Source organism: Simochromis diagramma, unplaced genomic scaffold (assembly GCF_900408965.1).
Source record: "Simochromis diagramma unplaced genomic scaffold, fSimDia1.1 OVJJ01000307.1, whole genome shotgun sequence".
Taxonomy (NCBI): domain Eukaryota; kingdom Metazoa; phylum Chordata; class Actinopteri; order Cichliformes; family Cichlidae; genus Simochromis; species Simochromis diagramma.
The window spans coordinates 1,701,835-1,716,186 of record NW_024386786.1 but is presented as its reverse complement, the minus strand read 5'-3'; the positions used below and the strand labels follow the sequence as shown (position 1 = coordinate 1,716,186).

Genomic DNA, 14,352 nt, shown 5'->3' with positions numbered 1-14,352 from the left:
GTCATGGCATATTTGGCATGTGACTCACATGAACCCTTCATGATTTATAGACAGATGAGAAATTAAGTCAAAATTTACTCATGCAGTGAGGAGATGTGAAGGCTTTTCTCCTGCAGGGGCATTTTGCTGAAATGATTCAAGACCACTTGTCATTGTCCTGGCTCATTCGACCAAGCGGTTTGCGTTTCCTGTGTTTTTGTCATTTTTTTGTATTATGTTAAGTCTACTTGTTTATGTTAAGGATCATTCTTTAATGCCTGCATTGTTCTGTTTAGATTTAGATTTAGAACCAGCAAAGGTGTACTCTCAGTGGCAAGGGAACAATAATAAGAGAACAGCACCACCAAGGCTGGAGACGGAGCAATACTGGAAGAGCATATGGGAGAAGGACGCAACCCATAACGGCAATGCTCAGTGGCTAGTGGATCTGAGGGCAGACCACAGCGACCTCCCTGAACAGGGTCCAGTAACCATCACAGTGGCAGATATCCAAGAAAGGGTCTCCAGTATGAAGAGTTGGACAGCACCAGGGCCCGACATGGTTCACGCCTACTGGCTAAAGAAGCTGACTGCACTCCACGAGCGTCTGGCAGCACAAATGAACCAGCTGCTAGTTAACGAGAGACACCCGGAATGGCTAACCGAAGGTCGGACGGTCCTGATCCCCAAGGACCCCAAGAAGGGACCGGTCCCCTCCAACTACCGACCAATAACCTGCCTCAGTACTACATGGAAGCTCCTGTCAGGCATCATATCGGCTAAGATGAACAGGCACATGGGTGGGGCACAGAAAGGGATTGGCAAGAATACCAGAGGCGCAAAACACCAGCTACTGGTAGACAGAACAGTCAGCCGAGACTGCAAGACCAGACTGACCAACCTGTGCACTGCCTGGATTGATTACAAGAAGGCCTATGACTCAATGCCCCACAGCTGGATACTGGAATGCCTAGAATTGTACAAGATCAATGGGACCCTAAGAGCCTTCATCAGGAACTCAATGGGGATGTGGCGTACAACACTAGAGGCCAACTCCAAGCCCATAGCACAAGTCACCATCAAGTGCGGGATCTACCAAGGAGATGCTCTGTCCCCACTGCTGTTCTGCATAGGCCTGAACCCCCTCAGTGAGATCATTAACAAGACTGGCTACGGATACCGACTACGGAACGGAGCAGTTGTCAGCCACCTCCTGTACATGGATGACATCAAGCTGTATGCCAAGAGTGAACGAGACATCGATTCACTGATCCACACTACCAGGCTATACAGCAATGACATTGGAATGTCGTTCGGACTGGAGAAGTGTAGTCGGATGGTAACAAAGAGAGGGAAGGTAGTCAGAACTGAGGGGATTGAACTACCAGAAGGCAACATTGCAGACATAGAGGACAGTTACAAGTACCTGGGGATCCCGCAGGCAAATGGGAACCATGAAGAGGCCGCTAGAAAGGCTGCAACCACCAAGTACCTGCAGAGGGTCAGGCAAGTCCTGAGGAGTCAGCTGAATGGTAAGAACAAGATCCGGGCCATCAACACGTACGCCCTGCCCGTGATCAGGTACCCTGCTGGGGTAATAGGCTGGCCAAAGGAGGAGATAGAAGCCACTGACATAAAGACAAGAAAGCTCCTTACCATGCATGGAGGGTTTCACCCCAAGTCCAGCACCCTGAGGCTGTACGCTAAGCGGAAGGAAGGGGGCCGGGGACTGGTGAGTGTCAGCACCACAGTCCAGGATGAGACAACGAACATCCAAGAATACATTGGGAAGATGGCCCCAACTGACCGAGTGCTCAGTGAATACCTCAGGCAGCAGAAACCCAAGAAAGAGGAGGGAGACGAGGAACCATCATGGAAGGACAGGCCCCTGCACGGTATGTACCACCGGCAGATAGAGGAGGTGGCTGATATCCAGAAATCCTACCAGTGGCTGGACAAAGCTGGACTGAAAGACAGCACAGAGGCACTAATCATGGCAGCACAAGAACAAGCTCTGAGTACAAGATCCATAGAGGCTGGGGTCTATCACACCAGGCAAGACCCCAGGTGCAGGCTGTGTAAAGATGCCCCAGAGACAATCCAGCACATAACAGCAGGGTGCAAGATGCTAGCAGGCAAGGCATACATGGAACGCCATAACCAAGTGGCCAGCATAGTGTACAGGAACATCTGTGCCGAGTATAACCTGGAAGTCCCGAGGTCAAAATGGGAGATGCCCCCAAGGGTGGTGGAGAATGACCGAGCTAAGATCCTGTGGGACTTCCAGATACAGACGGACAAAATGGTGGTGGCTAACCAACCGGACATAGTGGTGGTAGACAAACAGAAGAAGACGGCCGTAGTGATCGATGTAGTGGTTCTGAATGACAGCAATATCAGGAAGAAGGAACACGAGAAGCTGGAGAAATACCAAGGGCTCAGAGAAGAGCTCGAGAGGATGTGGAGGGTGAAGGTAATGGTGGTCCCCGTGGTAATCGGAGCACTAGGTGCGGTGACTCCCAAGCTAGGCGAGTGGCTCCAGCAGATCCCGGGGATAACATCGGAGATCTCTGTCCAGAAGAGCGCAGTCCTGGGAACAGCTAAGATACTGTGCAGGACCCTCAAGCTCCCAGGCCTCTGGTAGAGGACCCGAGCTTGAAGGATAAACCGCCCGCAGGGGCGTGCTGGGTGTGTGTATATATATATATATATATATACACACACATACACATATATCACTGACTTTCAGCTTGTTGTGTTTGTGGATATATGACTGACTTCAATTATTAAACATTCACACATAAATAAGTGACGTCATATTCAGTACTTTTGACAGTTCACTCTTCGGCCGCTGCATCTTATTAGGGAAATTCCACATACATAAATGTAAATTTCAAAACTCAACCCCATCATTTAATTTGGTTTTGATTGAAATTGAATATTACTTACATTCTCTTAAATTAACTTCCAATAAAAAAGGTTTATCATTGATTGAAATTCATTCAGAAATGTTTAAGGAATGAGCTGTCACAACTTTCAAGTACAAAGTTGTTATGAAGTCTGTCACATTCCCCCCTTTTTTCTTTCTTTCTTTTTTTTGTCCTTTATTTATTTATCCTTATTTCATTGTACTGTATATTGTTACTCTTATTTGCCTTGTATGTCTACTGTACAAACTGAACTGGAATGACTGACTGTTCGCTTTATAATTTCAATAAAGTTTGGAAAAAAAAAAAAACCTCTTCGGCCGCTCCCTTCTGCGGTATTTTGCGGCAAAATTATCCACACCCACCGCCGCACTACGAATTGTGGGATATATGGGACCACGAAGCATGCACCGGACCACGCTTGATATTTGGGGAAATCGACGGCGCATTTGGAGTATGCATTTGAAGCATGCATTTGAAGTACACTTCGAATTGGGACAGCCGTCGTCGCGTGGCGGTGACGTAACCGCACTTAAAATGCATACTTCAAGCGTGCAGACCCTGAATTGGGACACAGCCGTTGAGGAGCTAATTTAGTCATTTAAATCAGCTGTGTTGGTTCAAGGACACATCTAAAACCTGCAGGGACACCGGCCCTCGAGGCCTGGAGTTGCCCGCCCCTGCTCTAAAAGCATGCTGACCACGTTGGGCTCAGTTTATGAGATTTAATTTGTAATTAAGTTATTTTTCCCAAATATACCAAAAATAAGTTTGTTTGTTTTTTTCCATTTTTATATACAAAATTGTTTAATTTTTGAGTTATGATAAAATTCTGAAATTTATTTTTCTGATTATTTTAATTGTAATTGTAGAACTAAGAAATAGTTCACAGATTACAGACGAGTACATCAGAAGTCAAAGAAACACTTTAATATTTTTATCTTTGGTACTGAAACTCGTCTGTTGCCATGGTTCAGCAGTGAAGCCTGTCTGTTACCATGGTTACCAAGCTCAGAGAAGGAAGTGAAACAACTGGAGAGCAGTTTCACCCAAACTCCCAGTTTCTCTAACATCTCTCTCTCTCTCTCTGCAGTGGGTCGAGTCCCCCCCTCCCTGACCGTGCTGGCGCCCTCTAGTGAGGAGCTGCAGCAGGGGAAGGCTACAGTCATGTCTGTCAAGCTCTTTAAGTTTGTGCAGCTTCCCCGCTTGAAAGGGATTGATGCATCTACCACAGGTGTTTAACTGGATTTCACTCAATGACCAGGCAGATCTTTTGTTTTCCTTTTTCTTTAATCTTCTTTTCGGCCATAGTCAGCCATAGGTGAAAAACCTTTAAATACAAACCAAAAAACCAAAATACAAATTATGTTTGTTATCACACATCTGCAAATATTGTAAACAATCCCAAACACATTTTCTTTTTTAAACACATCAATGCAGTGCATAAGCTTTGTAGTACAATATTTACTTGAGTATTTTTAAATGCTCAAATTATGTAATTCACTAACAATTGTACATACACCTTGAGAAATACTGCTTTCTATTACAGTGCTAAATTAAATAATCAATCTGCATTAGAACTTGAGCAGTAACAATAGTATTTCTAACCAGCTTCTCTTAACCATATGCAAGCATTAACAGTCTTCCATATGCAGACCAACAATAAACAATGGTGCCGCTCGTAAACAGGCGACCAACTCACGGCACAGTGCTAATGCTACGTAAGCTAGTGGCAGCCGCGATTCTTTAGCAACTCGCTTCAAAGTCTTTTACCATAGTCAGCAACCATTCCCTTACCGGCTGCCTCCCTGGCTTTGTAGATACTTCAGTTCCACACAATATTCATGTTGGCGACAACTTATTGAAAGAATTATGCTGGGCTTTTCCCGAAAGTGGCAACTTCCTGTTGCTCCCCAGTTCGCCTTCTTTTTCCTTCCCGACAGAAACCCAGACACAAGATTAGTTCCGCCCTCCAGTCTGTCACTTTTACTTTTTTGCCTCAGGGCTCTCCACCTCCTACTCGGTTTGACTTGACACCTCCCACTCGATCTTCCCTTGGAACACAGGAGATCGCCAAGTTCACAAGCAAACCGCAGTTTAACTCATCCCATTGAAGCATGATGCTGACGGCTTGGTCCCATTTTGCTCCTCCACAGGTAACAGAATAACTAGACGTCTGACGTCTCTATGAAGGATGGTAGCTTGAGCCACCGGAGTCGCTCCCCTTGAACCAGAGCTTAAGTCCTCCGCTCTCAAGGACTTAGCCACAGAACCGCTGTAACTTGGGCATACCTGGACATTGACGTCCCTCACAATTCCCTTTTTGTCTGGATTAGTGCTGACAACTATGCCCATTTTGAAGTGTCCTCTCAGCGCATTCTGATCACTTAACCAGACGACATCTCCAACAGTGACATTTCTATGTGCAGTGTGCCACTTGCTCCTTACAAACAAATTAGGGCCAGCAAGTTGGCTCCAGGACCTCCAAAACTTGCTCACTTCTGCCTGAATTGCTTGGAGTCTCTTATAGGGGTAAACGGAAAAGTCAAACATCTTGAAGTCCCCACTTTGAGATGCTCGACCAAGCAAAAGACTGTTGGGTGTGACGTAATGAATGCAACCTTCCCGACTCTGTACTCTGGCATCAATCGGGCGCTCATTTGCAAGGTTAGCTGCCACATGAAGAGCTGTCTGGAACTCAATGTAACTTAGCCCAGACTCCCTTCCAAGACTCTGGAGTGCTCTCTTCACAATGCGCACAGCAGCCTCAGCAGCTCCATTTCTATGTGGGGAATCAGCCGGATTTACTTTCCACATCCACTCTGTTCCATTCTTTGCCGCAGTCTCCTCCAAGACAAACTTATTCTGACTTTCCAGGAATCCGTAAAGTTCCTTCAAGACAGACTTTGCTCCTATGAAATTAGTACCTGGGTCTGACCAGATCTTTCTTGGATGTCCTCTAATTGCTGTAAATCTCTGGTAAGCCATCAAGAAGCCTTCAGTCGACAAGGAGTTTACTAACTCCGTGTGAATCGCTCTGCTGGCCATACAACAGAATACAACCCCCCAAACCTTTATCATGACTCTTTTCTTGATGTCATCCTTCACTTGGTAGGGTCCAAAGAGATCCACTGTTGTGAACTCAAAAGGTAAAGCAGGTTGAGTTCTTTCCGGAGGTAAGTCGCCCATTATTTGCCGGCGACTCTGTGCTTTTGCTTTCCGGCAAACCACACAACCATCCACAACTTTTTGAGCAATCCTTCTCCCTCTTATGACCCACGCTTTCTTCCTCATTCTGAGCAGGGTCCCAGCAACTCCCTCATGACTCTCGTTGTGGGCCTCCCGGGCTAACAGTGTAGACACCCAAGCATCATAAGCCAAGATGGGAACACTAAACTGGTCTATCTTAAAAGCTTGCACTCGGCCGCCACAAACAAAGAGCCCAGAGCTTGGGTCTTTGTATACTACCAGTCTATCTGTAGTAGTGCATGGGAAGACAGCGCTGTCTTGTGCTGCAAGGAAGATGTCTCTTAGGGCATCTTCACGTTCCTTCACCGAAATTACTCCTGCCAACGGGACTGCCTCCCACTTTGGGTCATTAGCAGCTGGATGTCCCCCAAGAAACTTTCTAGCTGCTCTCCAAGTCCAAGCAACTGATCTAACTAATCGAGTTAGGTCACTGAACCGCTTGACATCTAAAAGGTTCTTGATGACTGACCCCGCAGGTGGTCTTCGCTGCTCTCTCTGGGCCTCAGCCCGACTTCGCTTTTCTTCTTGCCCTCTTATCTCGGCCCTTGTCAAGGCAGCGACAAACGCCTTTCTTTGCAGCTTATTGACGTTTTCTTTGGCAGTGGCGGCTAACTCTTTAGCTGACCTAACTGGCCACTCGCACACAGGCAAACTCAAGAACTTTGGACCATTTTGCCATTCTGAGTCTTCATCTAGATCTCTGGACTAGCTCCTCTTGTGACTACATCCGCAATGTTCTGAGGGCCAGGGATCCACCACCAATCTTGAATCCTTGTGCTGCTCTGTATTTCTCCAATCCTATTTGCAAAAAAGGTCTGATACCCATAGCTCTCCCGCTGTATTGCCCCAATGACGGTTTGGCTGTCGACAAAGTGATACCACCTCTCAACCTGAATCCGGCTTTGCGCCTCAAAGTATTTCTTTAGGCGTGAGCCAAACACTGCCCCACACAGCTCTGCTTTGACAACATCCCCTTTGTGGTCCAATGGTGTTAACTTAGCTTTGGACTCCACCAACCTGATGATTGGGCCCTGACCTGAATTCCACCTTAAGTACAACACTGCCCCATAGGCTTGCTCACTTCCATCGGAGAAAGTAATTGCCCAGGGTTCTTCGGTGAAGCATGGGGGGGTTAGCGCCCTTGCAAATGTGACTTTGCTGAGCTGGGCATACTCCTCAAAAAGCCTAATGGCGTCCTCCCTCAGGGCATCTGAGAGCGCCATGTCCCAAGTGTCCTTGACCAAGCAGCTTTCTACTTTTGTCTCTTGGAATGCTCTGCGAACTAAGATTGCTCCTTTTTGCTTTGCAGGAGTGACCAAACCGACTGGATCATACAACCCTGACACTTGACTGAGAAGCTCTCTTCGTGTCAGTGGGTTTGGTGTGTGGGTCTTAATCTGCTCCTGGACAAGGTCTTGGCCAACTCGCATCTTTTTCTTCCTCTTGGAGAAGTTGATTGCTACCATGACATGAAGCTTGTCTTCTTCCACTATATAACCCAGACCAAGAGCTTTGTTTTCTTCGTCACGCATTTGGTTTGGTAGGACTATAGTTTTTATTCTTGTCTTCTCACCCTTGTCATCGCGCTTCCTCCTCCCACTTTGACCAGATAAGACCCAAGGTTTCAGCTCAAATCCTCCAGCCTTTAGAATTCGCCCAATGTTCTCTGTAATGACTTCTAGTTGGTTCATGTCATTGTGAGAGGTAAGGATGTCATCGACATAGCTGTCTTGCTGGAGTACACGACGTTCCTCCTTGAGGTGGGAAAAGGTAGAAAGGCTGGCAGTTTCACGCACTGCCAGCTGTGCAATGCATACTGCCGGTTTATCTCCAATATTCACCCTTGTGATGGCATATTCCTCTAGCTCGTCATCCTCAGAGTCCCGCCAGAGGAACCTATGCAGGTGCATCTCTTTGTCTTCCAACCAAACTGAATTGTACATCTTTTTTATGTCACCAAGGGCTCCGTACACTCCGCCCCTGAATCTGAGGAGAACTGCTCGAATCTGGTTGAGGACATCTGGACCCTTTATTAGCAGGTCGTTCAAGCTCACACCTCTAAACCTCTGGCTGCTATTCCACACAAGCCTCACTGGAGTTGTAACAGAGTGGGGATTCGGAGCAATGAGGTGACTCACGTACCACACTGGCCCATCCCAGTTACTGATCATGCCCTTGGACAACTTGACTGCGGCTCCACGCTCCACCATGTCATGCACCTGAGCGGCATAAGCGGCTTTCCATTCAGGCTCCTTGGCCAATTGCTTCTCTGTCCGGAGGAATGTGCTCTCAACTCCTTTTTTGTTATCTGGTAAGGATGCTGGATCTTCAGCCCAAGGGTACTTGGCATGCCAGTGTGGCTCGTCGCTGTGGCCATCACCCGTGACATAGGTGAGTCCTTCTCTTATTATTTCAAGCTCTCTCGCCTCGGCCAGTGTCATTTCTTTCCCACCTGGCTGGCAATTTCCGCAACGGCAACCCCCACACTTTGGCTCACATGCAGCACCAATACTATCCCACTTCCACCACTCTAAGAATTCTCGACTGGTGGTTGAGGTGCTTGACCTCTGAAGCTTAGCAGGAACATGCTTCCTTGTTGAAGACTGGTCTGAGGCCTCGCCAATGAGCTCCTCATACTTGACAGCTGCTGCTCTCATTGACCTGGCAAAGTGTGTCTTGGACATGTGGGCAGAGACAGTAAGCTCCTCAAAGAGCTCAGGGTGAGTTCCCCCAACTGTCTTTCCAAGTGGCCCATCCCATAACACAAGGTCACCGATGACTCTGCTCCTCTGAGGCGCTAGCCGACCTTCTTTATGACTTATAAGCAGATGAATGTCTTTCGGTCTTACAAGATCGTTGAGTGGTATATCCGGAAAGAACCTTTGTAGCTGACTCGGTGTGACATGTTTGTGGACTTCTGCTATGCTGTCGAGTCCATAGCAGACCAGTTGGTGTGACCTAAGGGTGCCTCTAGGCGTTCTGACTCGGATCTTTAAAAGATACCGCCTTGTTCTCACGTGCGTTTTCATCGCCCCTACTCCATGAACAACCAGAGTGATTTCTTCACTTCTTAGGTTAAGACTGCTTGCAGCCCTGTGGGTTATATAGTTGGTGTCAGAAGCCAGGTCAATTAATGTCCCAATCTTTTGCCCAGCATTAGCTGTGACCTCAAGGAGCATCATGGTTACTGGCAGCTCTCGAAGCCCACCTTCAAATAGGAGGCTTGGCTGCTCCTTGGTGGTGCTGCATGCCCTAGATGCAGTGTTTGAAAACGCATCCCTGCATTCTCTTGCCAGTTCAGGTGACAGTTTTCTGAGGAACTCCTCCTGATCCTCCGTACATTTCCTGCTGACCTTTCCTCCCTCTGGATCAGATCTATTTTGCCTCCCTGCTGCACTTCCCTTCCTCACCTCAGCATTAGGGCATAAGTAGTAATGGTGCTCCACAGCGTGTGCTTCTTTGCAGCCTGGGTTTTTGCACAGATAAGTGGGTTTGCAGTATGACCCATTGTCATGAACTTCGAGACAACTCCAGCATGCGCCTAGTTTCTTAATTGCGGCCTTCTTTTCTGCAAGCTTTAATGTTTTAAATTGCCTGCAGAAGTAGAGTTTCTTTTTATGCTTTCCATCAACGCAGACCACACACCCTTCATCGCTACCTAATTTGGTGAATTTGGTTCTGGAATGTTTCAGCTCCACTCTTTCTCGCTTACTTGGCTCTTCCTCTCTCAGATGATCAAGCTGTTCATATATGGTTTCTTGCTCTTTGAGGAATTCCAGAAGACTATCAAATCGTTTTTCTGGGGTGACCATGTTTCTACTGTCAGCAACATAAATAAGCCACTCCTTTTTGAGTGTTTCTGGAAGTTTACTTTCGATTGACTTTGTCACCAATGGGTTTTTTATAGCCCCCGTGTCACCAAGGTCAACCAGGTCTTGAAGTGCCTTCTCCACAGCTTGAATTAATTCCACTATTTTTCTTGGCTGGTGGCTCTTGACAGCTGGCATTCTCTGTAACTCCTCCACTATTTCAATAGCAATTGATGTTTGATTGCCGAACCGATTCTCCAAAACACAAAAGATGTCGTCTGCAGTGTTGTAAGTGGTGAGTCGAAGTTCTCTCGTTATTTTCTCATCCACACTATCAAGTAGCTGTAACTTTTTGATCTCTTTAGAACCAGATGGCTCCGCCTGCCCCTGAAGAACCTCCCATTCCTTCTTCCATCTGTGGAAGTCTCGTTTATTTCCAAGAAACTTAGGAAGTGCTGTTGGTTTCAGCTTGATGATTGGCATGGGGCAGCTGGAGGTAACTGGCAATGATGACAGGTGATCAGCATCCTCCTTTATTCTCATCTCCAGAAAGTCAGCTTTTCTGGAAACCAGCCTGGGGACGCAGAGTTCCAGCTTCTGTATATTGCTTTGAAGATCTCTCCGAATACCTGATGGGATCCAATGCTTCCCCTTGCTATACCTCTCCTTTGCCACTCCCACCAGTTCTTTCAGGTGGCCAAGAACGAAATCATACACTTCATAATTACCGTCAGGCGCAATGGCAGCAACATGTTCACACTCAGCCTCTGCTGCCTCTAGTGCTGTGGACAATTCTGCACTTCCAAAGTTGGCCCAGAGAGCCTCTCTGACTAGGGTTTTTATTTCCTTCAGTTTTAACTCACATTCACTTGCAGTCTTTGCTAAGTCGGCTCTCTGCTGTTCTGTCAGCACAGCTGCTTCACTTGTGTCAGGCTTTGCCCCTAGCTCCGTGATGAAACCGGCCTCTAGATCATCATTGGCCTCCAAGACTTTCTCTGCTTCCATCGTCAGTCTATTGAAACTGTCTTTGAGTTCTTCTTCAGTCATATCCTCATGCGTCCTCGTAATGCTATTAACCAGACAAGAGAATGATCTCTTGGCTGTTGCCCTCACTCCTTTGAGTTGTTCAACTGACTTTCCAGCAGCTTGGTCTGCCATTTTTGTGTGCTCAGGCTTGAACTGAGGTTTATTTACTAATGGGAATGGCACATGCAACTTGAGGTATTCTCCGAATTTCCTCTTTGCACCAATTATTCCCTTATCCCAGGACTCCAGGTCATTTTTCCCAGATTTGATTTCCCGGTTTTTCACTGTCAAGCTCTTTAAGTTTGTGCAGCTTCCCCGCTTGAAAGGGATTGATGCATCTACCACAGGTGTTTAACTGGATTTCACTCAATGACCAGGCAGATCTTTTGTTTTCCTTTTTCTTTAATCTTCTTTTCAGCCATAGTCAGCTATAGGTGAAAAACCTTTAAATACAAACCAAAAAACCAAAATACAAATTATGTTTGTTATCACACATCTGCAAATATTGTAAACAATCCCAAACACATTTCTTTTTTAAACACATCAATGCAGTGCGTAAGCTTTGTAGTACAATATTTACTTGAGTATTTTTAAATGCTCAAATTATGTAATTCACTAACAATTGTACATACACCTTGAGAAATACTGCTTTCTATTACAGTGCTAAATTAAATAATCAATCTGCATTAGAACTTGAGCAGTAACAATAGTATTTCTAACCAGCTTCTCTTAACCATATGCAAGCATTAACAGTCTTCCATATGCAGACCAACAATAAACAATGGTGCCGCTCGTAAACAGGCGACCAACTCACGGCACAGTGCTAATGCTACGTAAACTAGCGGCAGCCGCGATTCTTTAGCAACTCGCTTCAAAGTCTTTTACCATAGTCAGCAACCATTCCCTTACCGGCTGCCTCCCTGGCTTTGTAGATACTTCAGTTCCACACAATATTCATGTTGGCGACAACTTATTGAAAGAATTATGCTGGGCTTTTCCCGAAAGTGGCAACTTCCTGTTGCTCCCCAGTTCGCCTTCTTTTTCCTTCCCGACAGAAACCCAGACACAAGATTAGTTCCCCCCTCCAGTCTGTCACTTTTACTTTTTTGCCTCAGGGCTCTCCACCTCCTACTCGGTTTGACTTGACAATGTGTGTGGCCAACAAGGGCTTCCCCTCAGACTGGAGGCTGTCCTGGAAGGTGGTTGGCAGTGGCAGCATCAGCTGGAAGGAGAGCAGGAGCCCCGGGGCGCTGCAGAATGACGGCCACTACAGCTGGAGCAGCACCCTGAGGCTCCCTGCAGACCAGTGGGAGAAGGTGGGCTCTGTGACCTGTGAGGCCACCCAGGGCTCCCACACTCCACTCTCAGAGACTCTGATGACAGACCAGTGTTCCCAGTCCTGAGCTGACTCACTGGGACTCTGATACTGGCTTTAGTCTGCACCTTGACTCAGTCTGCTCCCTCTGTGTCTGTATTGCTTTGATAGTTTTCATGTTTTCATGCTTGTGGCACTGTTGATGGTTTTAATACTTCAAATAAAAACTGAGGTCTTCAAATAGTGGTTTTAATGTGTTTCCATTCAGCTGCTCTTCTGTCTGATAATCATCCTTCAGCTTCAGCAGTGATGCTTCCATACACTGAAAATCTCTGCTTCAGTAACTTTGACTGAGAGAATCACATGTGCTGTATCACATCAGAGTGTAAATGTAAAAAAATGAAAACAACTAAAAAAAGAAAAGAAAAAGCAATAAGTTAAAAATAGAATCACAGCCAACAGCTGCTCCCTGTTATAAATAGTTTTAAAGTCTTTTGCAGCTGCATTATTTTCCATCATGTTGGATTTTGTGATGATATTTGCTGTTGGGTGTAGAAGAAGTAGAAAACATGGTGACAGATTATTGTAACCTGCATGTGACCCATGATGAGACCCGTCCTGGTTTTCTTCAAAGTCAGAATTGATAAAATAACCCAAAGAAAAACTAAACTTTCTTTCTCAACATAGGAGACACTAAAAATGTCTCTTTCAGAACATCAGTGCAGGTTAAAAAGTGTAAATGTCAGAAGAATTTATGTCACAAAGATGAAGTTAAAGACTTGATGAACTAAACTTTAAATCTTCAGATCAAATCATGTGAAATATTTCTGTGACCAAGAATGTAGCTGAGCAATCTACATACATACATATATCAGTACTGCAGTTTATTAAAATATTCTCATTTAATAACTACTTCCCAGTTTGAATATTTACAGGAGAGTTTCTTCATCACAGATCTGACTCACAGTATCAACTGTTTTGTGTTTCACATGTTCTTCTGTGCGAGCTCGTCAGGATGGACACAAGTCTGAAGTTTTGAGTCAAACCCACATTAACATTACTGTGTGTGTGTGCGTGTGTGTGTGTGTGTGTCCTCAGTGAACTGTATCAGTCTCTGCAGTATCTTCCAGCTGCAGCAGTCACTTCAGTTTCTGTTCAGTCTGACTGAGGGAGGTTTTTGTACGACTGTTTTTCACTGTGTGAACACATACTGACTGTTGATCTCATGTTCACTCTGACAGTAATAAACTGCTGCATCTTCAGCCTGGACTCCACTGATGGTCAGAGTGAAGTCAGAGTTTGATCCACTGCCTGTAAAACGAGCTGGAATCCCTGAATATCGAGTGCTAGACCAGTAAATGAGCAGTTTAGGAACTCCTCCATCTTTCTGTTGGTACCAGGCTAAATAGTGATAGTTGCTAGAAACATAAACATCTTGACTGGTCGTACACTTGATGCTCACAGTTCCTCCCACAGCAGAGCTCACTGCTCCAGGCTGAGTCACTGTGATCTGTCCTCTGGACTCTGAGGATACAGAGACAAAAACATAAAGCAGCTTCATGGTTTTGTGGGCTTCATTTCAGAGGGACAGATGTTGATAGAGGAGAGGAGTTTGATTCTCTGGACTTTACCTGTGAAGCAGCAGCAGAGGAGAGTCCAGATGAGGACGCAGATCAAAGTCATGTTTTTGATGAGGAGGATTTCTGTGGCTTCTGTTGTGATGAAGGACAGCTGTCAGTCATCCAGTGTTCAACTCTCAGGACTATAAACTCTCCCAGAGCACTGGAGCATGGTGCTGCTGATGCAAAGTGCCTCTCTATGGAAATCATCTGACTGACTCCAGCAGGGATGTTGGTTGTCAGTGAATCAAACACTTCATGATATTGACAAAAACAAAGGTGCTCATTTCAGTATCCAGTTAGACTTATTTAAGTGGAAATTATTTTTCTGAATGTCTCTTTTTATTTAACTCTTCTGCCCTCATCAAATTTTCCACCATGTCGACACCTTCATATACAAAAATGTACATGCAGAAAATCTGCCATAA

At 45.8% G+C, this 14,352-nt stretch overlaps 2 gene segments (V, D, J or C); one reads left to right on the top strand and one right to left on the bottom strand.

The window, feature by feature from the left end:
- Positions 1-3,902: 3,902 nt before the first annotated feature.
- LOC120728237 lies at positions 3,903-12,548 on the top strand. The segment is given in 2 exon segments: positions 3,903-4,075; positions 12,141-12,548. Coding segments are annotated over 2 exon segments (255 nt in total).
- A 744-nt stretch (positions 12,549-13,292) lies between these two features.
- On the bottom strand, positions 13,293-13,988 carry LOC120728235. The segment is given in 2 exon segments: positions 13,293-13,829; positions 13,937-13,988. Coding segments are annotated over 2 exon segments (384 nt in total).
- Between the last annotated feature and the right edge of the window lie 364 nt (positions 13,989-14,352).